This window comes from Crocuta crocuta, unplaced genomic scaffold (genome assembly GCF_008692635.1).
Source record: "Crocuta crocuta isolate KB4526 unplaced genomic scaffold, BGI_CrCroc_1.0 scaffold273, whole genome shotgun sequence".
In the NCBI taxonomy this organism is placed as follows: domain Eukaryota; kingdom Metazoa; phylum Chordata; class Mammalia; order Carnivora; family Hyaenidae; genus Crocuta; species Crocuta crocuta.
In genome coordinates, this window is record NW_027529425.1 from 417,082 (window position 1) to 440,652 (window position 23,571).

Sequence of the window (23,571 nt, forward strand, 5' to 3'; positions counted from 1 at the left end):
CCAAGTAGAGTCCCCAGTAAATTCCTTCCCACTCTTGCGTGGATCGGTAAGCCAATGGCAGCAAGTGCCTACAAGTAAGGGAATCCCTGGCCTGCCCACAAGCTCCTCCCCTTTCTCTCCGCCCTCCACAGCCCCTCCCTCCGAGGAAGCGCTGGGCTAGGGCCCAGCAGGTGTGGGGTTAAGCCCGTTCCGGGGGGCCCCGGGAGCAGCCGCAGCCGCCGCCGCCGCCGCAGCAGCAGCAACTGCACCAGCAGCGGTGCTGGCAGGCCTGGCCCCGGGCCAGCTGGCCGGGAGCCCCAGGAGGCAGTGAGGGCGGAGGAAGGGGAGGAAGAGGGGAAGGAGGAGGAGGAGAGGAGCAGTCAGCAGGCCCGAGGAGGCAGGACTTCCTGGTGTGGGGGTTGTCAACAGCCCAGAAAGAGAAAGGCAGAGAGACAGAAACGAGAGGAGCCGAGAAGCAGAGAGAGACCCAGCCGTGCCACGCGGAGGAGATTTGGGAGACCCACTCGCCCCAACCACTCAGGCGGCTCCACCTGGAGGATCCGGGGGCAGAGCCGCCTCTTCCCGCACCGGTCCGGAGACCCTTGGGGCTTCAGAGGCCGCGCCTGGGCTCCGCCAAGGAGGCGGGGGAATCCTTCTTTTCCGGAGAGCAAACTTTTACTGAGATGCCTTGTGGGGCAAAGTGCGGCCCCCGAAGAGAACTGGACAGCCTCTGATTCCCGCCTGCGCCCCCCGCGCTGCTGGGGCCAAGAGGCCCCAGGGGAAGGACAGCCCGACATCTTAGGCGGCCGGGACCCCTGGCCCAGCTCGGTGGCCGAGGCCGAGAGGTAGGGCTCTGGGCTGGGCGGGGCGCTGGGGCAGCGGGGCAGGGCCTGCCCCAGGGATGGGGGAGCTGGGTGCCGGGGCCGGACACCCAGCAAAGGCCTCTCAGCGGCGGGGCCAGGCTGAGGAACGGCTTCACCCCTGCTCAACCGAGGCCCTGGAGTCCCCCGCCCTCGGGTGACTCGGTCCTGCGAGTTTGAATCCCAGGCAAGAAATGCCCAACTTTGGGTCTGGGCTGCCCCTTCCTACCCCGTGGGACGGCTGGGATCTCCTGGTCTCTTTCGTCTCTGCCCGTCTCTTTGTCTCTGGGTTTCTGGCGGTTTCCCCTTCCTCCCCCATTCTGCTCCCCAGAGAGGAAGCCCCAGAGGTGGCCTGCCCACTGGTTTCTCACAGTCTCTCTCCCTCCCTCCCTCTCTCTCTCTCTCTCTCTCTCTCTTTCCAGTTTGCAAACTCNGCCCTGATGCCCCCGCCATGTGGCCCCCCAGTTCCAGGGGTGCCTGAGCCCCTTCAAGGAGCCCCAGCTGCACCCCCGCCCACCTTGGCCGAGTCCTAGCCCCAGGGACCATGAGTGGGGGCAAGAAGAAGAGTAGCGTTTCCGGGTGGTAAAGCTGCCCCACGGCCTGGGAGAGCCTTACCGCCGAGGCCGTTGGACGTGTGTGGATGTTTATGAGAGAGACCTGGAGCCCCCTGGCTTTGGCCGGCTCCTGGAAGGAGTTCGAGGGGCTTCGGGAGGCACTGGGGGCAGATCTTTGGATTCCAGGTTGGAGCTGGCCAGCTTGGGCCTGGGTGCCCCAACCCCGCAGCCAGGCCTGTCTCAGGGCCCCACCTCCTGGCTCCGTCCGCCCCCCACCTCCCCTGGACCTCAGGCCCGCTCCTTAACCGGGGGGCTGGGCCAGCTGGCAGTGCCTGGCAAGGCCAAGGTGGAGACACCCCCACTGTCTGCCTCCCCACCCCAACAGCGCCCCCCAGAGCCTAGGACTGGGGATAGCGCCGGCACGACCCGGGCTGCCACGCCCCTGCCCTCCCTGAGGGTGGAAGTGGAGGCTGGGGGCTCAGCAACAGGGACCCCTCTGCTGTCCCGGTCGAAGGATGGAGCCCTGCGGCTGAGGATGGAGTTGGTTGCTCCAGAGGAGATGGGGCAGGTAAGAGCTGGGTTCTGGGGTGGGGGAGACACCTGAGGGGTGGTGCTTGCCCATCTCAGCCTGGGCCTCCAGCCTGGGCCTTCCTGTCTCCACCTTCAAACCACCCTCTCCCCACTTGTCTGTCACATCAGGTAGCCTCTCTTTTCTCTTCCTGCCCTTTTCCTGGGAAGCCCTTCCTACTCCTCACACAGCCTTTTCCTTCTCAGGCTCCCTCTTCCCCTACATTCTGCACCTTCTTTCTTTCTCTATAGCCTTTAACTTGTTACCTTTGGCCCAGGTCTCTGTTTCCATATAGCCCAGTTCTGTCTCTCCATCACAGAGATGTAGTCTCCTCACTTTGGCCCTTACCTTCTGTCCTGGTTTCCCCCCTTCTGGTTTCAGACATTGAGGGTGGAGGTCCCAGGTGGGGCTGGGTGCTTGGGCCTCTGGGAGAGGAGCTGCCAAGGTTGGTAGGGAGGGGTAAAAAGTAGTCCTCCCGCTGTAAGTCTCCCTGTGTGTCTCGGGGCCCTGCATCTTGGCCCCTCTACTATGATTGTAACTGGGGGTGGCCATTGGGGAGTGGGAGAGAAGCAGGAAGCAGCCCAGAGAGAGTTAAATCCTTTGCTTTTTCTGCTTCCTGTCTCCAAAAGAGGAACAAGTCTGGGCTGGGGGGCAGGATGCTTGGGTCCCTGGGGTGGGGGTGGGCAGCCAAGGGTGTGGGGGATGGATGTGTCTGTCCTGAAGGAGAAAATAACACCTTGGACTGCAGAAGAAAAGGCAGGGAGTGTGAGAATGAGAACTTTCCCCCCTTCCTGGCCTTGGGCACAAACCACAGTATAAAAATAACCTGGGACTGGATGTCTGGGCTCTGTCAGGACCGGTCAGGACCGGCTCCCCCACCCCCTCCTGGCCTCAAGCTCACATCTCTCATGCTGCGCCCCCTACTTTTCTTGAGCTCTTTCAGTCAGTTCCTACCCCAGGGGAGAAGATGCTGTTTCCTTTACTGGCCCTGTCCCCATGCTCTTCCAAAGCAAGGCCCCTTTACCCCAGTCCCTCTGTGTCATTAAGCCCTGGCCAAGCTTCCCTTGGACCTACAGACCCTTCGCCTCTGTCCTCAGTGCCTCCAGACCCCTTTGTGCGTCAACCCACATCCTGTGTGCACGCATCTGTGCTGCTGTTTCCCTATCCTGAAGTCTGGCTCCCTTCTCTCAGGAGAGAGGCTGGGAGGAGGGCCGGGGGACACCACCTGGGCCCCCTTCCTCTGCTCTGTCCTTCTAACCACTCTGGACTCTCTGTTCTTGGCTTTTCCGAGAAGCAGGGGCCTCCTGGGGCCTCACAGAGGCGTCTTGTTCCTGTGGCCCCCGCCCTTTTGCAGCCACCCCCAGCGCCTGTTGGGCTGTGTGGGTCCATGCCCAGGCTCCGCCTCCCTCCATCTCTGCAACCCAGCCGCTCACCCCCCACCCCCCCACCCCAAGGGCCCAGCATAGGAGCAGAACCTCACCTGAATCTGAGAACTTTGAGAATAGAGGCTAGAAAGGATGGGGGGTGGGGGGATGGGGAGGACCAGTTTCTGAGGATTCATTCATTCTACAAATAGTTATTGAACAAACTATAAGCTCTGCCCTCTAGAGCTTACCTTCTAGCGGCAAGGAGGCAAAAATACTTTAATTTCAGATACTATTAGGTGCTATATAAAAAAACAAACAAACAGAACAGTTTAGTGGAATTCATTAGTCCAGTGATGTGGAGTGACATTTGAGTTGCTTTAATAAGTCAGTGATTGAAAGCCCAGACACTCTCTGACTAGCCTCTGATTGGGGCTCCTGGTTCTACTGGTGGAAGGGTACTGGAGTGCAGGCCAGAGCGCCTTCTAGTACCCCGTGAGCCACTTTTTGGAAGCTGCTTACACCCAGTCCTCAGGATGGGCACTGTTTCCCTTGCCTCTGATACCTGCCTAATGCCTCCACCAGAGCTGGGCGAGAGAGGGGGGCTTTAGGGCAGGACCTCGGAAGAGAGCAGAGGTATGTGGGGAGAGATGAGGAAGAAGACTACTAGGCAAGTTGTAAGGTGGCCTGTTCTTTTCTTGCGCTTAACGTGATGGTTCCTACCTCTCTGCCTCCAGGTGCCCCCGATCGACTCTCGCCCTGGCTCCCCAGCCCTCTACTTGTTCCCCGATGCCAGTCTGGTTCACAAGTCTCCAGACCCCTTTGGAGCAGCGGCAGCCCAGAGCCTCAGCCTGGCCCGCTCCATGCTGGCCATCAGTGGCCATCTGGACAGCGATGATGATAGGTAGGTGGGCTCTGGGTCCCCACCCAACTCCTGGGTCAACTGCATGAAACTGCCTGGTAGGTGTCCTCCCCTCAAGTTGTACTTGGAGAGGACCTCTTCAACAGTGAAAACTGGCTTGGGCACAACCACTGGGCAAAGTTGACTTGGGACCCACTCCCTCCCTGTGGAGAGAGCTGGGTGGGACTCCCTGGCTTAGGATTGTCAAATCATAGGCTTTTTTTTAGAGTTTGAAGGGAGTCATTGTTGTCAAATTCCAGAGCTCTTGCAGATTTAGCGATCATTTGGCCAACCCTAAGAATTTACTGGCAAATGCACTGGAGAGGCGAATAGGGAGTGGGTCTCCTCTGGGTTTCCACCTCCCTCTCCCTACTGAGGAGAATGGAACTCTAGCCTTTGGAGGTAACATCCTTAGACACTGTCTGCACTACTTAAGGATCCTAGGACTTCTAGTGCCAAGAAAGCACGTCCCTGAGGTTCTGCTCTCTGCTCTAGGAATACCAGGAGGGCTGAGTCCTCCTTGCCGCCGCCAAGCCATAGCCCGGGAAGATGGCTGTGGGGCGCAGAAGAGGCACAGGAGAGCAAGATCTTCTAGGGTTTGCCCTTTAGAGGAAATAAGTGCATTCAGTTTGGAGGCACGGTGGGAGAACTTCCTGTTTCGAGGGCCAGGTTTCAACATAGGAATGTCAGCAAAGCTGAAAAGGGAGGAACGAAATTGCATGTCAGATAGGCACATAGCTCCCTTCTGGCTGTGGACTGATAGAAAGGCTGGGGAGTCACCACTTTTATTTTGGAGGGAGGAGTGGGACTTCCTGTTCAAGGCCTGGAGGGAGGGACTTCCTGTTTGGAAGGAAATAAGGGGTGGGGCTTAGCCTTGAGTTTTGTGGGTGGTGGGGAGACAGACCTATTCCAGAAGGGAGTCTCTCCTGCCTGTTTGCGTCTCCATCTCCGGTGGCGCCACCCCCAGAATCAGGGACTAAGTTTAACCAAAGAAAAGGGCTTGTGGCCTTGGGGAGAGGCAGGAGGCAGAGAGGAAAGAGAAGGGGTGGCCAGAGGCCAGTGGGATGGAGAGCAAGGGGCCTCCTGATGGCTCATGGAGAATGAGGGACACAGTGGAGCAGGGCTGCTTCTGGGCTCCCTGCTCTCAGGAATGTGTGAGGTGTGAGGTTGGCCAGGGCTGAGCGAGTCACCTGGCCCTGTTGCTGCTATTCTCAGAGCTTTCCACCCTTATTCCCTCCCATTGGGAGGTTGCCTGGCATGAGGGCTCCCTGTCCTTCCCCACCCATGTTGATTTCAGAGCCCAACCTCCTACTTCTCCTTCTTAGAGGGCTCTGCCTCCAGGAGCCTCCTCAGCTCTGTTCTTTTGGCTTGTCCCCTCCTTCCCTCCCTCTGTCCCACTCCCTCCCCACACCCCAGTCTGACCGGTCAGGCACCCAGCCTCCACTTTATCCTCCTCCACTCCAAGGCTCTGGGGCTCTGGCCCAGCCCAGCCCCTCTCCTGCCCCACCCTACTGGGCCAGTAGGATTGGGTTGGGCCATCCCCCTTGGCCCCCTGGAATGAGCCATGTGGCCCCCACCTCACCTCTCTGGTGTGCCCAGAGCTGGCAGGAGGACAGGGTCTGAGTGGTGTGGAAACTCCTTTTTAAGAGAGAAAGTGGGCTGGGGAGTTAAGTGCCTGGATCTCAGATGGGGAATTGGGGGATGCCTACCAATCTCAGAATCTGGGGATGGGAGAACAGAGGGTGCCTGGTGAATTCAGACTGCTTATGTGCTTCTGGATGGCAAGAACTGTCATGTCCCCAACAGGGCCTGGCAGTTGGTCGGTGCTTAAATAAGTGGATAGATGGATAAATGGATGGGTGGATGAGGGAATGGATGGGTGGATGAGGGAATGCATGGGTAGATGGCCAGCATGGAGGATCCATGCATTATAGGTAATGAATCCCAGGGACTTGGGAAAGAAAAAGTACATTTATTTATCCAGTGCCTCCTTTGGGTCAGGTGCTACCTCTTATCTCACTAAAGCAACCTCATGACTCCCACTTTCCAGATGAAGAAACTGAGACTCAGAGAAGAAAGGTTTTGTTTATTTTTTATTTTTTTTAATGTTTTCTTTCTTTTTTAAAAAATATTTTTTATAGTTTATTTATTTTTGAGACAGAGAGAGACAGAGCATGAGTGGGGGAGGGGCAGAGAGGGAGGGAGACACAGAATCTGAAACCGGCTCCAGGCTCTGAGCTGTCAGCACAGAGCCTGACGTGGGGCTTGAACCCACAGACTGCGAGATCATGACCTGAGCCGAAGTCGGACGCTTAACTGACTGAGCCACCCAGGCGCCCCAGGAAAGGTTTTAGAAACCTGCCCAAGGTCACCTAGCTACTAAGTGACAGGACTGCATTCAAAGCCTGGGTCTGACCCCAAAGCCACATTCTCCACTCTCCTACTGGGATGCCTATGTTCCAAGAGAAGAGGAGGAGCAGCCCTCTCTAGGATGCCCTTTCTCTTCAGGACAGAGGCAGGGACAGCTCTCCCAAGCTGGGCAAGGAGCCACCCACCCCAACCCCCCCTACACTCTGGCCTGTCCCCACCCCAAAGGCACCACAGATCCGGGAGGGAGTATAGAGAGGGCAGCCGGATGCCGCTTTGTTGGCCTCAGGCCCATCCCCTGCGGGCTCCTCAGAACATAGCTGGGAGTAGAGCTGGCCCTTGTCCCCAGAATCAGAACCTTTCTACCTCTCCCAGGTGTCCTGCTTCTTCGTCTGGTCCTCATTTTGAGGCTGTTTCATTTGACCTTCAAAAAGGAAGACCAGCCTCTAGGGCTGTCCTTGCCCCAGGACCCAAGGGTCCCACAGAGCCAGAGTCCCCGGTTGTGCATACTATGCATGCACAACCCCAGGGGGCGCCACTCACATTTGAAATCATTGTCGTCAAAACTTGGAAGTCATGCAAGTTTTCTGGAAGATGGCAAAAAGTGTCTTGAATAAAGGGGCATTTTGTTCTAATTCACATAGTCGCCTTTTGGGCTTGTGGTAGGGGCTGATCCCACCCAGCCAACTCCAAGCTTCCTGGTCCTGGCCCTGCCCAGGAATTCCAACACAGTGCCTGCCATTTGCTTATTCCAGGCGCTCTCAAAGGGAGTGTTTGGGTTGCCGGCCAGAGTCCTGGTCCCTTGAAGTGTTAACATTAGAATGCGACAGTGGAAAGTGCTGTCAAAAACTCTCCAGCACTAGACAAACAGGAGATAGTCATCTATCAGCCAACAAATGTTTATTGTTGTATTATTCCTTTATTTCTGGCAAGAACAAACAACTTACTTGGCATCTTTACCTGAGTGTCTGCCAAGCAAGGCCAGTGTTCCTATTCCTGTGAATCTTCCCCTCTTTGGTCTCACTGTGTCTTGTGTGTACTGGGGAAGGGGGGTGGTGGTGGTGACCTGTGGTGGCCAAGGCTCCACCCAGGTGTCTTAGATTGAAATAGCTTGAAAATTGCCCTGGCTCTCCAGCTGGCTGGCTCACCTTCCACTCTTAAACTTGTTTTGTCCCCCTCAACCCCAAGAGTCCCTGATGTCCTTCTCCCATCCCACCCTGTCCTGCTCTTTCAGGCCTGGTCACCCCCTTGGTTACTCTACCTGTCAGCACCTTCTGCACCCAGAGCTTGGACAGGAAATGGAAAATTCCCAGCTCCCTCGTGCTCTCTTCCTGGCTGCAGGGCCTCATCCAAGGGTCACCTTGAATTGAGTGCTAATTCCCCCCACAGGGAAGTGAGTTGGAACTGACAATCAGGAGAAAGGGCTTGCAAAGGGAGCACAGGAGTGCAGGATGCCACATGTTGAGACCACCCGCTTTGAGAGGGGCAAAGCTGGGAGCTGGAGGACAGGATCATGGGTGATCCTGCAGCACAGGGGGGGCCTGGGTGTAGAGCTGGCCCCAGGGCTGAGGTGGCTGAGGGAGAGGTTGATCAGGTGTGGGTCGTGAGCTATGGGATGAAGCAGGAGCCTGAGACCCGAATGGTGACAAGAAGGAGACTTGGGGGACAGGGCAAGGCAGAAAGGCTTGTGCAGGCCCTTGGTCTCCCTTGGCCTCCGAGGGACAAGACTTGAGGGATCCAGAGCCTGCCCTGAGAACCATTCAGCCAGGCCTGAGTCGACCTCTGGTGGCCATTTAACAAACTGCAGCCAGACCTGTTCTCCCCTGTCATTGACTCCCAAGGGTCCTCAAAACCCTTGATCCAATTCTCCATGTCCCACCTCCAGCCTTCACTTTCCCACCTCCCCTCAAGTCTTTGTTCCCTCCAAGACCCCGAACCTGAGACCCCGCTTCCAGATCCATAGGCTGTCCTTGTTTTTCAGGGCTCTGTTTTCATTGCTTCGGTAACCTTTCCATTCCTCTTCTCCCTCAGAGACCCTCTGGCCAGGCCCCAGGGGTCACTCGTGATATGGATTTTGTGTCTGGGGTAGGGGGGTGCTTACAAGTCCAGGGAAGATGACAAGTATATCCGAAACACCACCCCCCCCATCCCAGCCGAGTGGAGCTGAGGGCTTGAGGGAGACCAGTGTTAGTCCAAAGGGGACGGGATGGGTGGAGGCGGGGGGAGGTCTCCCTAGACCAGGCTGTCCCTCACCCTTCACATCTCTCCCTGACCCAGGCCTCTGGCCCCAGAGCCCCTCCCCTGACCCAGCCCACCAGCTGACTTCCCTCAGCCTGCCCCCTTCCCTCTGCTCTGGGATTGGTGCCAGGGTGAGAAGGGGACATTGGCACTGACTGCGTCTGGGAATTCCCGCCCACCATGGAGGTTGGTAGGAGGGGGTCCCCGTGTCCCTGAGGAGCCAATAGCAGCCAGGCTTTGCCCTGGGGGGCGGTGTATATCTTTCAGACCAGCACCCCCTAGGCACTGTCTCCTCTCTGCCTGCCTGGCACCAGCCAGACCCCGCTCTGCCCGGGGGGCTCTGAGCCCCCCAGGCAGTCCTTCTGATACAGCTCTCTCCCTTTGGGGGTTGCCTAAAGCCCTTTCCCTTGGGGATGGCCCAGCCAGGCATCTCTGTCAAGTCCCTGGTGTCATCGTATGAGACCCGAGTGGTGGGGATGGCTCCAGGGCCTCCCCGGAAAAGGGGCTGTGTCTCCTCTCCTTGCTCTCCTCGGGGAGCATCCCCCATCCGAGGGGCATCTGCACCCCCATCTCACCGGGGCCTGGGGGGGCCTGGACAGCGGCCCTCACCCCGCCGGGGGATGGACAAAACCCTCCTCTCCCTGATTCTCTACTGTCACAGGTACAGGCAGGGGTGTGGGTGGGAGGCAGTGAATGGGGCTTATGGAGGAGGCCAGAGCCTGCTCTTGAGAAGGACCTGGAAGGTAGCCGGCTATGGTGTCAAGACACTAGGCTTGGCACCTGCTCTTCCCCCTCACTTCTCATCTCCCTGTGTCTCTCCAGCGGCTCCGGAAGCCTGGTTGGCATTGACAACAAGATCGAACAAGCCATGGTAAGAGAAGCCATCTTGGTCCCAGGTGGTCCTAGCTCCCATGTCCTGCTCCCCTCCCCTGCTGTCCTTATTAGGGAATACTAATTCCCAGCTCCTTATCCGACTCCCCGCTATGTTACCTTGGGTTCTTCACCCCCAACTTTCTCCACCTGAACTCTTTATTTCCCTTGGTCTGTGATCCAGCCCCCATCTCTGTTTTCAAGCCCTGACCTTGTCTCTGCCCCCTCTTCCCACTCTGTGCCCCACCCCCCACTTCCCCTGCTTTGCTGCTTCTCCTGTGGTCCTCCATTTGGGAACAGGGGCATCTCTCACACCCAGACCCTCGAGACACCAGGCACTTAGGGTGGCCTGGGACCCCTGACCCTTTGCCTGTCCCGGGCCCCCAGGACTTGGTGAAGTCCCACCTCATGTTTGCGGTCCGGGAGGAGGTGGAGGTGCTGAAGGAGCAGATCCGAGACCTGGCTGAGCGGAATGCCGCGCTGGAGCAGGAGAATGGACTGCTGCGTGCCCTGGCCAGCCCTGAGCAGCTGGCCCAGCTGCCCTCCTCAGGGGTCCCGCGGCTTGGGCCCCCTGCGCCCAATGGGCCCTCCATCTGAGCCTCCCTTCCCTCACAATGTGCCTTTGGGGGCTTCCACAGCTGCCAGGCCTTGTGCCAGCTGCCCGCCCCCTCTTCCTATGCAGCTTTAATGCCTCCTGATCCCTGGGGATGGGAGTTGAAGGGTCAGAATTGGCTTGTCCCCCCGCCCCACTCTTCCTCAATCTCCCCCTAGTGCCCAGGGACTGAGCTGCGGCATCCCCATGCCTTGATGGAGGAGGGAGGGCTTCAGGATGGGGTGTTAGATGGAGCCCTCCTCCTCCTTCCCAAGATGTCAGTGTTCTGGGACCCCTGGCAGTAGATGGCTGGGGGCGTTGGAGTCTCCCTGGCAGACACCCCATTCCCGCCTTGTTCCCTCAAAGTACCCCCTCTCCTCTGCCCAGGGGAGGGAATATGGACAGTCTGCGAGTTCTGGGATTCAGGTTGTTATTAAAATAATAAGTATAATTAAAAAAAAATCCGAAGAAACTTGAATCTGGATGTTGGCATCTCGTTGCTTGTGTCCAGATGGGGCCTGCCGTGGCATTTCCACTTGTGGGGGAACGACTGAGGCTGTGGGCTCCCTTAGAGATCTTGTGCAGACTGGGAAGGTTGAATGTGGCTCAGAGTGGTTGAAAAAGTGTGGAGCGGGGTTGGCCGGGAGGGTGGGGAAGCGGCTCAGGTCCTGGGAAGGGGCAGGCAAGCAAGACAGAGGGAGTGGAGGGGGGAAGGGGGGCGTCAGCCCACGTGCTGGGGGGACAGGGAAACAATGAGGCCTTTGGTAATTGTGCAGGATCCACCCCCAGCTTCCCAGTGTGTCCCCTCTGTGGGCTGGATCCCGGTAGCGGCTTGGGGGTGGGGCTGAGGGCCCTGAATGGGCCCCTTGTCTCAGCGCTGGGTGTGGGCCAGGCTCCCCGGGCACACGGTGCCCTTGCCAGGCCTGGGCCTGGCCGGCCTCCGTGGCTTCCACCCCCAGCTGGCTGAGGACCGGCCCTGTGGGTGAGCAGGCCCCACCCTGCGAGCCTGGGCTGGGCTCCCGTCCCTGGCTGCAGAGACAGGTAGGGAGAAGGCTCCCACCTAGTGGGGAAGGGGGAAAGCAGCAACCACTGTCTCAGAGCACAGTGACCCCAGACTAAAGAGGACCTGTGGAGAGTGGAACACTGGAGGCCCACCCAGGTCAGACATCCCATCCCTTGGCTCCCTACATTCATGACCTTGGGCAGGTTCTTTTGTTTTTTTTCTGAATCTCAGCTTCCCCACGGGCAAAATGGCACTGACAGTAATACCTACCGGAAGGGCAGCTGTGATGATTACATGACATCATACATGGGAAATGCCCAGTGAGTACCAGGTGCTCAATAAATGTTAGCTTCCCTTCCCCGGACCTGGGGGAAGGAGGGCTGAGGGCGCTGGGATTGGCTCCGGGGGTCCTGGAAGGGCCTCGGGGGTTGGGGTCAGGGCCAGGTAGGCTCTCACAATGGGCTAGAACTCTGCCTTCCTCTGAGTTCTCATCCACTTTGACTCCTCTCCCTGTCTCAGGGAGGGGAGGAAAGACTTAGGATGAGTTGTCGGTGAAAGCTTTCCCTCTTGGATTCTCCATTTTTTTCTTTTGGCTGCACTTGAAGCTCCCAAGAGACCCCTCAGGTGGTGGCCACTAGCCTGCAGCCTGTTCCCCTCCACCCTTTGTACCAAATGCTTGTCCTGCCCCCTACTCGGTGCTTGTGTATTGGGAGAAATGGCGGTGGTTATGAGGTTCTTCCGATGGATTTGGCGAAAGATTACTTGCTGGGTGAGTTTCAGAGGATGTTCCATCCTCATGATATGCTTGGGTTTGAGGTGTGGGTCAATGACCTCTAGGTCACAAGAACTCATTTGGGGAGGAGGCCGGGACACCCACTGTCCCTTACCTTCTGTGCTTGCCTTTCTGCCGACCACTGTGCCCCTCTTTTGTCTTTCCTCTCCCTGTCTTGGATCTTAGGTTTTCTTCTGGAGAGAAAAAACTAAGTCAACCTTCTTGGAACACCATCATTCCCAGAAGAGTGTATTGAATGTGGAGAAGACTCCCAAGGTGGTTGAGACTTTCAAGTTGGTTGAGCCCAGCAAAGAGGCTAAGGTCTCCAAGATGGAGGAGTCCCCCAAGGTGGCTGATCCCTGCGAGCTGGCCAAAGCAACAGATAGGGCTGAGGTAGAGCCGGGTCGTAGGGCCCGATCCCTGCTGCAGCTGCCCCAGACAGCTGTCAAGTCTGTCTCCACGCTCATGGTCACGGCCCTGCAGAGCGGCTGGCAAATGTGCAGCTGGAAGGTCAGCACCATATTTCCCTGGTTCCCAATGGTCCTCCTGTCCTCCCAGAGCCCCCATGACTCATTCTCCCTTCCCGTCACTTGTTCAGCATTTATTTTGTGTGCTTTTCCTAAGTGCCAGGCACTGAGGCAGTCAACTGAGGATACAGGGTGAACAAGATTTACCCAGACTAAAGGAGCTACAGACAAGGTCATAGGCATTGTGGGTTCAGTGTCTTAGGGTGTGGCACGGGAGGTCAGTGGTCTGTGGGAGCCCAGTGAAGGGGCATCTCCTCCTGATATGGGGCAAGTCAAGGAAGGCCTTCCTAGCAAGAGGGAGGGTGATACTGAGACCTGAAGAATTGGGCCTGCCTTGGGTGGGGTGCAGAGGGAGTGAGGGGAGCATTCCATGAAGATAGAGTAGCAAGTGGGCTGGGTAGGGAGGTGCTGGCCCAAGGTGATGGGTATGGGCAATCCTAGGGCCAAGGGCCAGCTTGTACAAGGCAGAGTGAGTGGCCATCTGTAGAGTTTGGATTTGACCCTAAAAGCAATGGGAGCCCTCGTACAACCAGATTTTAATTTAGAAAGCTCGCCTGCTGTCATATTGTGGCCACTCTGGAAATGGTTTCATAGTTGCTTATGAAACTGAGCATGTAATTATCTTATGCCGAGCGATTGTACTCTTGGGCATTTATCCCAGATAAATAAAACTCTATATGCACACAAAAATCTCTACATGAAAGGTTCCTAGCAGCTTTATTTGTAACAGCCCAGACCAACTCCAGTTTCCTTTGGTGGGTGAATGATAAAACTCTGATATCCATACCGTGAACTATTTCTCAGCCATAAAAAGAAATATATTATTGATACAGGGAACAACAAGGTAGACGAATCTCAGGAATTAGGCTGAGTGAAAACAACCAGTCCCCAAAGGTTATATCTATACTGTATGATTCTATTTATATTATATGCCACTCTTGAAATAACAAAATTGTAGAAATAGGGACTCGATTCCTGGTTTAGTGCTTGCCAAAGATTAGGGTTTAGAAGAGGGAGGTAGGTTGGTTATAAAAGGACAACAGAAGGAATTCTTGTGATGATAGAAATGTTCTGTATGTTGACTGTGGCAGTCGGATAGGTGAACCTGTGTATGTGAGATAAAATGAGGTAGACTTCAACACACACACACAAATGAGTACAAGCAACTGGTGGAGGGGGGGCGGGTATGTGAATAAGTTCAGTGGATTGTATGGACGTCAGTATCCTGACTATGATACTATACTGTGGTTTTGTAAGATTTTACTATTAGGGCAAACTGGGTAAAGAGTATATGGGGACTCTGGTATTTCTCACAACTGCATGTGACTATAATTATCTCAAAGTCAGAAACTTAATTTTATTTATTAATTTAAAAAACTTTTTAATTTTTTTTAGTTTTGAGAGAGAGAGACAGACAGAGTGTGAGCCAGGGAGGGTCAGAGAGAGAGGGAGACACAGAATCCAAAGCTGGCTTTAGGCTCTGAGCTGACGTGGGGCTGGAACTCACGAACTGTTGAGATCATGACCTGAGCCGAAGTCAGATGCTTAACTGACTGAGCCACTCAGGTGCCCCAGAAACTTGATTTTAAAGAAGGAAGTGCCTATGAATGTCTGGGTGGTGCAGTTGGTTGAGTATCCAACTCTTGATTTGGCTCAGGTCATGATCTCATAGTTCCTGAGATTGAGCCCTGCATTGGGGTCTGAACTGATAGTGTGGTGCCTGCTTGGGATTCTCTCTCTCCCTTTCTCTCTCTGCCCCTCATCCCCCAATAAATAAATAAAAATTAAAAAACATAAAATATAGGGACGCCTGGGTGCTTCAGTCAGTTAAGTGTTCAACTTCGACTCAGGTCATGATCTCTTGGGTTCAAGCCCCACGTTGGGCTCTGTACTGACAGCTAGCTAAGAGCCTGGAGCCTGTTTCAGATTCTGTATCTCCCTCTCTCTGACCCTCCCCTGCTCACACTGTCTCTCTCTCGCTCAGAAAAAAATAAAACATAAAAAAAAATTAAAACTATATAAAATATAAAAAGGGAAGTGGCAAGANNAAGTTATTTTGGCCTTGAAAAAAATATTACAGCATTTAATAATAATAATAATAATAATAATAATAATAATAAAAGTTCACTTGGCTGCCCTGTGGAGAGAGCAGGTCAGAAAAGGACTAGAGGAGAGGAGGCAGGATATTTAAGAGGTAGAACTGTTGGGGCATCTGGGTGGTTCAGTCGGTTAAGGGTTTGGCTCAGGTCATGATCTCACGGTTTGTGAGTGCAAGCCCTGTATTGGGCTCTGTGCTGTGAGCAAAGAACCTGCTTCAGATCCTCTGTCTCCCTTTTTTTAAGAGGTAGAATTGTAGAACCAGCTGGTTGACTGGATGACGGGGTGAAAGGAGAGAGATAGAAGTCAGAGCAGGCTGGAGCCATATACTGGGATGGAGAATGAAGGAGCAAGAGCACACTCAGGGGACCAAGTGAGGAGTTTAGAGTGTTGGGACAAGAGGAGTTGAAATGTTGGTAGGACATCTGTACGGAGGTATCTAGGAGGCAGTGGGATACACAGGCTTGGAGGTGAGGAGGAAACTCTGGACTGGAGACAGAGATCGGGTGCCATCCTGTCCTTCATTTGAACACCCTCCCCATGATGCCCTAGTGAGGACTCCACGGTGAGTCAGACATGGTCCCTGTCTTTCAGAAGCTTGCTTTCTAGTGTTGAAAGCAGGCAGATCCATAGAACAAATAGTGTATGAAATGCAGTGCGATGGGGCAAACACAAGGGTGGAGACAAAGACCACCCAGTGCAGTCTAGGAAGGCTTCCTGAAGGAAGCAGTGACCGATTGAGGATGTGGAACTAGACAGGCGTTTGCTGTTTATCAGGCAGTGCTTCCACCAGCAGTTTCTCCCTAGACCAAGGTACTTACATATGCACATTTCTCTCTCTTTCATAGTCATCTGTGAGTTCTACCTCCATTTCCTCCCAAATGAGGTCTGGGTCCCCACTGGAGACGCCAGAGGCTGAGATGCTGCGGGAAGTGTACCTGATACTGTGGTCCATTCGGAAACAACTACGGCAGCTGGCCCGCAGGCAGGAGAGGCGGAGGCGGCGCCACATCCGGGCCCACTCTGGTCCCCAGCCTGACACGGCTCAGGCTCAGGACCTGAAACAGGATGCCCGGAGTCCCCTCTAGGGGGGGAACCCCACATCCTCAAAAAGCCCCACCTCAGTCTTAGGTAAGGTTGATAGGAGAGGTTAGGGCACCAGGCCAGGAGCTGTGGGTGAGGAGAAGTTTTCATACTGTCACCTCTCTCATCGAGAGCCTAAGCCCAGGCATGGGGTCCCACTTAATTCCCCTTCATTCCGTTTTTTCAATTTGTAAGAAAAAAAAATTATCAAAAGTTTGGGAAATAAATATCAGATATTTCCGAGTAAATATGCGTGGTAATTTGTGGACTTGAGGAGCGCGGGGGCATTGGTGGGGATCAACACATGCAGGCCCTAGGCCCGAACCCGGAAACCATCTCTAGGGGCTGAATTGCCTTTGGCAACCCTGCCAGGCGGGAGTGCAGCAGCACCCCTTTACAGACGACGTGCCGCCGCGTACCAGGTGCTGAGCCCAAGCTCTCCCCGGCAATCCTCCAAGAACGGCGTCTTGCAGACAGTCAAGTGGTTTGTGCAAGGCCGGAGGGCAAAGATCTGGAAACTGCCGGCTCCAAGGGCCAGCCCACTGCCGAGCCCCTCTGGCGCTCGAGGGCTCCGCCGCAGCGAGGTGGGTGGGTTCGAAGAACCCCATGGCGGGAGCCGGACACGCATCGGTGGGCAAAGCACGCAGGCCTAGCTGGCCACGGCCCTGCCGAGAACGGCGGAAAACTACACCTCCCAGAGTTCCCGGCGGCGCCACGGAAGGGGGCGCGCGGACGCGGGGGAGGCCGGGAGTAGGGGAGCGGCAGCTCAAAGGCCCCTGAGGGCAGAGCGCCCTGCTTCCCGATGAAGTGTCAGCCTGGTGGCCCGGGGCGAAAGGCCCGGCGGAGGCCGAGGCTATTTAGAGGAGGCTGGGGTGCGGGAGACAACACGTAGGAGACGGTGGGGCCGCAAGTCCTCTCTCGGACTTAACCCTCTTGCGGGACCACGCGTAGGCGCAGAGGTGGCTCCCCAAGGAAAAGCAAGGATATTTCACAAGACTGCAAAATTGGGGGATTTCAGTGTTCACAGGCCTTGGGGGTGGCGTGGCGAAGGAAGAAGGGATGACAGCAGAGGCCCCTAGGCGGCGTGGTAGGGGGGAAGGGGAGGAGAAGGGAGGGTACGGCTGGCTGTGCTGCTGGGTCTTGCTCACATACAGGTTAGTTGTGAATAGCAGGCGGTGGGCGTGAGCAAAGACGGGGAAGGTTTGCTGGAAGCACCCAGTTGACTAGAAAAGTCAGGAAACTACTCCCCTCACCCCTTCCCGATCCCCCACTGCTCTGGAAGAATTGGGCCCCCTTGGTGGGAATCTGGGGTGTCTTTCCCCAAAGTCGGGAAGAGCACCTGGCTGCTCAGTCCTATAGCTCTGCTACCCTGAGCCTATTAGGTGTCCACCTCACCTCAACGTTTACAGCCACAGGAATATCAACCACTACTTACTAAGCACCTATGGTGGCTATTTTTTATGTCCTGTTGTAAGTAATTCTTATAGCTACTTTATAATGAAGTACTATTGCTTCCATTTTTTTTGGAAGAGGAAACTGAGGGAAAGAAGGGTCATGTTTACTAAAATCATCCTGCTTTCGTTGATCCAACTAATGAGTCCAGTTCATAGGAGAAATGTAACATACATGTTACACATACATGTTACACTGCAGGTGTCAATACATTAAGTGGCTTCGCTAGGAATCTGTCTTGAGTTTAGCATCAAGTCAAAACCTGTTTGCAAGAGTAGCCTCAAAACAGGCTGTTACACAGTGGCTCATTTCTGGAGCTTTCAATCACCAATTATTCCTCACATCTCTCTATATGCCAGGAACCATTCTGGGCCCGAATGGTATTGGTACAGGGCCTGTGTCCCCAGGGAGTCCAGAGGTTGGAATGGTTGCCTCACTGTTTAAGATTCAGGATCAGCCCCTCCAAGTCCTTAGAGACAGGCTTCTCTTCCTACTGGGGACCTTAAGGTTTCAGTGAGAGGCTGATGGGGTAGGGTGAAGGCTGCCCCTGAGGGTCACTGGTAAATAGACTTGCAAGTAGCTACAGGCTCAGGAGCCATTCCAGCCTTGAGGCTGTGGGCTTGTGGGAAGGAATACTGCTCTCATTTTTCTTTGGCTTTAACATCCTGGGAGTGGGAGGGGAGGAAAGGAAGAAGGTGAGTTCAGCCAGCAGCCAGGGATGCTGTTTGTACCTCCCACTACTCTCTCCCTCCCCAGACATGATGGACTCCTGTCTTGACTTGGCCAAACTGGAGAATGGAGACTTACAGGAGAGAAATGGGCGGGATGAAAGACAAGTCCACAGAACTTGTTTTTCCTAGATGTCTCAGTGCCACCCAAGTGGCTTCCTTCCTCCAAATCCTAAGTAATCCAGCCCAGAGCCCTGGAGAAGGCCTGTGGTAGGGCCCGGGGAGGAACTTCCCAACTGGGATGGAAGCAGAATCAGTCTCCTGGGGTAGTGATTTGCTGGGAAGGATGCTTACTCACCCCAGCACTTTCCTGGTAGAAACAAGTGTGGGACAGAGTGACCTCTGCACAAATCTGCCTCCTGATGACAGTCTTGTGAAAAACTCCCACCTTGGACACCCTCCCCTTCAATCCCCATCAGACCTTGGGCCCTTCTCCACCAAATCTGTTCCACCCCATGAGGCAGATGTGATAGGACTAGAGTTGGGACCACCATCCTTCTTTCTTTTCAAAGCTTATCCATCCTATGAGAGAGGGGGCCCTGGGAATTTGGGCAGCAAAATGAGAGTGCTGGTCCCAGATGCCCTTGATCTCCCATCTCCCTTTCTCCAAGGTCATCATCGGATTTCCTGAAGATTTCAAATCTTTTGTCCAGCTCCACCACACACCAAAACATGTCACACACCTGCAGAAACCTTCCAATAGTTTTCCATCATTCTTGGAAGAAAATCCAAACTGTTCCCTTTGTATAAAATGCCCTTCTCTCAGATCTTGGCATGGTGGGCTCCTTGCCAGTCTGGGTTCTGTACAAATGTCACCATGTCTTCATGAACCCTTTCCCTGACAACCTAGAGATCAGGAGAGACCCACCGTCTTGGCCATCCTCTGCCTCTCACCATGCTTTATCTTTATCTAGTACTTGACAGTATCTGAAATTATATTTATTTACCAGTATACTTGGGAGGCAGCAGTGAAATGCATGGGAAGTGGTTTAAACTAACACTTCCCGGATGTGCAACCTTGGGTGAATCTGTTAACCTCTCTGAGCCTTGGTTTCCTCATCTGTAAAACGGGGAAAGCAGTGGTACCTGTACCACAGGGTTGTCATGAGGATCCAGGAAGGGATGCTCAGCACAGCATAAGGATTCAATAAATGTAGGCTGTTATTATTATGATAATGGTTAAGAGTTACAGTATATGGTTACTACCCCCATGGCCTAAAACAGTACTGAATAAAACAGAAAGTAAACCCTCACTTAGTATGTGGGAAGCACACTCCCACCAGCTGTCTTGTGGGCACCATGCCATTTTGGTACTGACCAAGAATGCCATGTGCAGCAAGTACCAGGAAGAGCACTTGACTGAGAATCTGGACTCAACATTGCTACCACTTCACCGTGGGACTTGGGCCTGTCACCTTCCTTCACTGGGCCTCATGCTCTTAAAATAAAATAATAGGTTGAAGCAATTGATCGCTGTGCTACCTGCCAGCTTCCAGGGGTTCTTCTTTGAGTCCTGTGCTCCCTTAACTTGCCACATGGTCTTCAGGGTTGGGGACACATGGTGCCTTCAACTTCTCTAAACCTTGTTTCCCAACAGGCCAAAGCTGCCACAAAGAGAGTTTAACCCAGGGAAAACATCCTTGGTTTGACTCTGAACACAGAGTCAAAGTCTCAGCCCTGGACACCAGATCTTTTTTCACTCCCCCTTGCTTTAGCCTCATCTTCGGTCATATCTGAGCCCTGAGGGAGGAGAGCCAGCCACCCTCTCCTTCACTGAGCCCCACAGGCATGAAGGCTTCAGCCTCAGTTATTCTCAGATGTGTAGACAGAGTGTGTGTGTAGCTGCGTGTACACAGATGCGTGTGCCTGTATATACTTGCGGGTATCTGTAGCTATATTTTCACTTGTTTCCATTTTCCCCTCAGGAGTGGTAAGATTGAGATTAACTGGAGAAAAAGATTATATACCTCCCAGGGCTAAAAATGTTATTCGCCCCTTGCTGAAGCTGCCCTGTCTGGCCCATGGGGTCATTCTGGGGTGCTGGACCGACAGCCTGTAAGATCTCCAAGAGGGAGATGGACTAAGGGTAAAGATCACCTCCTTCCTTCTTAGTCCCCTTTGTTTCACAAGTAGAGCCCACCTGCCCCACACCTGTCTGCCCACCTCACCTGGGATGCTTGTGTCCCTGCGAAAGCTGTCATGGCCCGTTTTCCTTTCTCTCGGTGCCTCCCAGGCTGAGTGGCTGTAGAGCGGTGGGTTTTCCAAGGCAGGCTCGCTATTTTGTGTTGAAGGAGTCTGTGCATGGGCACAACTGAGGTGTGACAGTTGCTGGCCCAGGCTAGGACAGATGAGGCCCTAAGAAGGCTGGTCCCCAGGATGCAGGGGGGTCTGTACCACCCTTCTCTGGCTTTCTCTCTGCTTCCACATTTACCCATGTGGTAAAAATAGACCCAGCTATTTTTCCTTTATTGTTTACATGCTCTGACAGTTTTTCAGCTGGGCTATGGGTCCTTTCTAGAGGCCCAAAGAGTTTAATATCAAATTTAAGAGCCTGAACTCTGGAGCCAGACTACCAGGTTTTGAGTCTTGGCTCTACCACTTACCAGCTGTATGGCCTTGGGGAAGTTGCTTAACCTCTCTGTGTCTCTGTCACCTCATCTGCAAAATGGAGGTAATGTAGGAATGTTGTGAGGATTTAATGAATTAATGCACAGAAAAATCTTAGAACAGTACTTGCCACATAGTATGTGCTATATACTTATTGGTTTTTATTATTATTTCTTATTGATATCTAGAAGCTCCTTATATATCAAAGGCATTAAGCCTTTATGTGATATGAGTTGCAAATGTTTTAACACAGTCCTCTTTTTTTCTTTTAACTTTTTGTTTTGAAAGAATGTGGATTCACATGCAGTCATCATAAATAATGTAGAGTGCCTGTATACCATTTATTCAGTTTTCCCACATAGAGGTGACATGTTTTAAAAAATTACTTGACTTTTATATTTCATTTTTTATTTATTTATTTATTTATTTATTTTCTTCCCGGAGCTATATTTCATTTTTTAAAGTTTATTCATTATCGATGTGAGATCTTATGGTATTTGTCTTTCTCTGTCTGACTTATTTTGCTTAGCACAATGACCTTAAGGTCCATCCATGGTGTCACAAATGGCAGGATTTCCTTTCCTTTTGTGGAATAATATTCTATTATATATATTGGATGAAATCCAATCCCCTTACCTCAGCTGGTCCATCAATGAGCTTCAGGTTTCTTCCATGTCTTGACTATTATAAATAATGTTATGATGGGGGCCCCTAGGTGGCTTAGTCGGTTAAGCATCCGACTCTTAGTTTCAGCTGTAGGTCATGATCTCACGGTTGGTGAGTTCAAGGCCCCAGTCAGGCTCTGCTCTGACAGTGTGGAGTGTGCCTGGGATTTTCTCTCTCTCTCCCCCTCTCTCTGCCCCATCCCCTGCTCACTTTCTCTCTCTCAAAATAAATAAATAAACATTTAAAAAATAATGTTATGATGAACATGGAGATGCAGATATCTTTCTGAGTTAGTGTTTTTTTTCCTCCTTCAGAGAATTCCCCAGAAGTGGGGTTGCTGGATCATACGGTGGTTCCATTTTTAACTTTTGAGAAACTTCCATACCATTTGCCATAGTGGCTGCACCAAGTCCCACCCACAGTGCACAAGTGTTCTCTTTTCTCCACACCCTAACCAACACTTGTAATCTCTTTTTTAAAAAAATTAAAAAAAAATTTTAATGTTTCATTTATTTCTGAGAGAGAGGGACAGAGTGAACAGGGGAGGGTCAGAGAGAGAGGGAGACACAGAATCTGAAACAGGCTCCAGGCTCTGAGCTACCTGTCAGCGCAGACCTGACGCAGGGCTCGAACCCACAAACCGTGAGATCATGACCTGAGCCGAAGTCGGATGCTTAACCGACTGAGCCACCCAGGCACCCGTAAAATTTTTTAAAAACTGTTTATTTATTTTTGAGAGAGAGAGAGAGAGAGAGAAACAGAGTGTGAGCGGGGGAGGGGCAGATATAGCATCTGAAGCAGGCTCCAGGCTCTGAGCTGTCAGCACAGACCTCCCGACACAAGGCTCGAACTCATGAACTGCGAGGTCATGACCTGACCCGAGGTTGGACGCTTAACTGACTGAGCCACCCAGAAACCCCTCTTGTCTCTTTTGATGGCAGACATTCTAACAGATGTGAGGTTATTTACTCTTATTTTTCACCATACAGATATAGTTTTGAAATTTTGTATGGGGTCAGAGAGATCTTGTGGTGTAACTTAAAGTTTGTCGTCTTTCCACGTAAGTCCTTTTCAGGATGTCCTATAGCCCTTTGGATGAAATCCAGTCCCCTTACCTCAGCTCCTGGCGGTGGTCCCTGCCCACCTGCCTGACCTCATCTCTCCGGGTTTCCCTTTGCTGTCACTTCCCTTGTGCTTGGTTGGTTTCCATTTATTTCCTCCTGCCCCTGGGCTTTTGCAGATGCTGATTCTTCAGTTTTGAAAGTTGTTCCCCCATGTTTTTCACCTGGCTTTTGCTCCCATTCCCCCTTCAGAGCTTTTCTTCAACTCACTCAGAGAGGCCTTCCCAGAGTCCCCATCCCCTGTCCCCTGGGCTGTGTCCCAGGCTTACCTCAGCACAGTGCCCATCATGCAGAGGTGTTCAGCGGATGTTTGGGGTAGGGAAGGATGACTTAGTAGGTATGCACTACTTGGTCCTGGCCTGTCCACTTGATGGGCTTCAGGGTTCAGACCCACTCCCTTCGTGTTCCTGCCTTTGGCTTCCTGACTGAGATTAAGTGCTGTCAAGAAGGGTTGTTGACTCCTTGTCTCGGGTCTACCCCACAGAATTGGGGGTTCAGGGGTGACTAGGGAGAAGCTCGGTATGAAATAGACAGGAGTAGGGAGTCACAGGTGAGAACTCTCCTCATCCCTAACAGCCTACTCAGATTTGTTCTTTCCCTCACCACACTGTCCTTTACCTGCTCTTCTCTCCACCCCATCCACAGCCATGGCTCCACTTGTGTGTCTCTGACCCTGAGGACAGGCTGCCACCCAGGACTTGTTGGGGCAACACCTCCAGACAATACTGACAGGTGTCGGGGCACCTGCGCAGCACTGCCTCTCTTTTCTCCTCTCTGGACCCAGTGGCCCTGCCTCCATCCTTCTCTGTGTCCTTCCCTCCTCCTATTCCCTGGTGAATGTGCAGGAAACTCTGGAACCAATCAGGGAGAAGTCAGGATCTTCCACTCTTAATGTGAGTGGGAGCAAAGGAAGTAGGGGTCAGCACCATACAACAAGTTGGCTTCTAAGTCCCTTCCTCATGAACTCTCTGAGCAGAGAACCTGGCACCCAGCATATCAGTCTGCTGAACCCAGGCAGTGTCGAGGGGGACTCAGAGCCCTCTCCTGTACCTTTTCAGGATTCAAGGAGTGCCGGATTGACTTCTAGAGACGAGCAAAACCCCAGGAGGGCAGATAATTAGCAGTGCACAGGAAGTACAGCCAACTCAGAAAGAGCTGCCCTTCCTGGCTGTGTGACCTTGAGCAAGTGAGTTAACCTGTCTGAATCTTACTTTCCTTATCC

At 53.4% G+C, this 23,571-nt stretch overlaps 2 protein-coding genes across 2 annotated transcripts; both read left to right on the top strand.

Annotated features, from left to right (window-relative positions):
* The first annotated feature begins 54 nt into the window (after positions 1–54).
* TSC22D4 (TSC22 domain family member 4) lies at positions 55–10,771 on the top strand. Its single transcript, XM_077758822.1, has 8 exons — positions 55–74; positions 132–389; positions 681–824; positions 1,171–1,186; positions 1,410–1,961; positions 4,063–4,229; positions 9,654–9,702; positions 10,089–10,771. Exons 1-8 carry the CDS (start codon positions 55–57, stop codon positions 10,296–10,298), a joined length of 1,416 nt encoding a protein of 471 aa, XP_077614948.1. The 3' UTR covers positions 10,299–10,771.
* Positions 10,772–11,019: 248 nt separating this feature from the next.
* On the top strand, positions 11,020–16,023 carry SPACDR (sperm acrosome developmental regulator). The gene is made up of 3 exons (XM_077758628.1): positions 11,020–12,065; positions 12,255–12,578; positions 15,541–16,023. The coding sequence occupies exons 1-3, from the start codon at positions 12,012–12,014 to the stop codon at positions 15,778–15,780; spliced, it is 618 nt and encodes a 205-aa protein (XP_077614754.1). The 5' UTR covers positions 11,020–12,011; the 3' UTR covers positions 15,781–16,023.
* Positions 16,024–23,571: the final 7,548 nt, after the last annotated feature.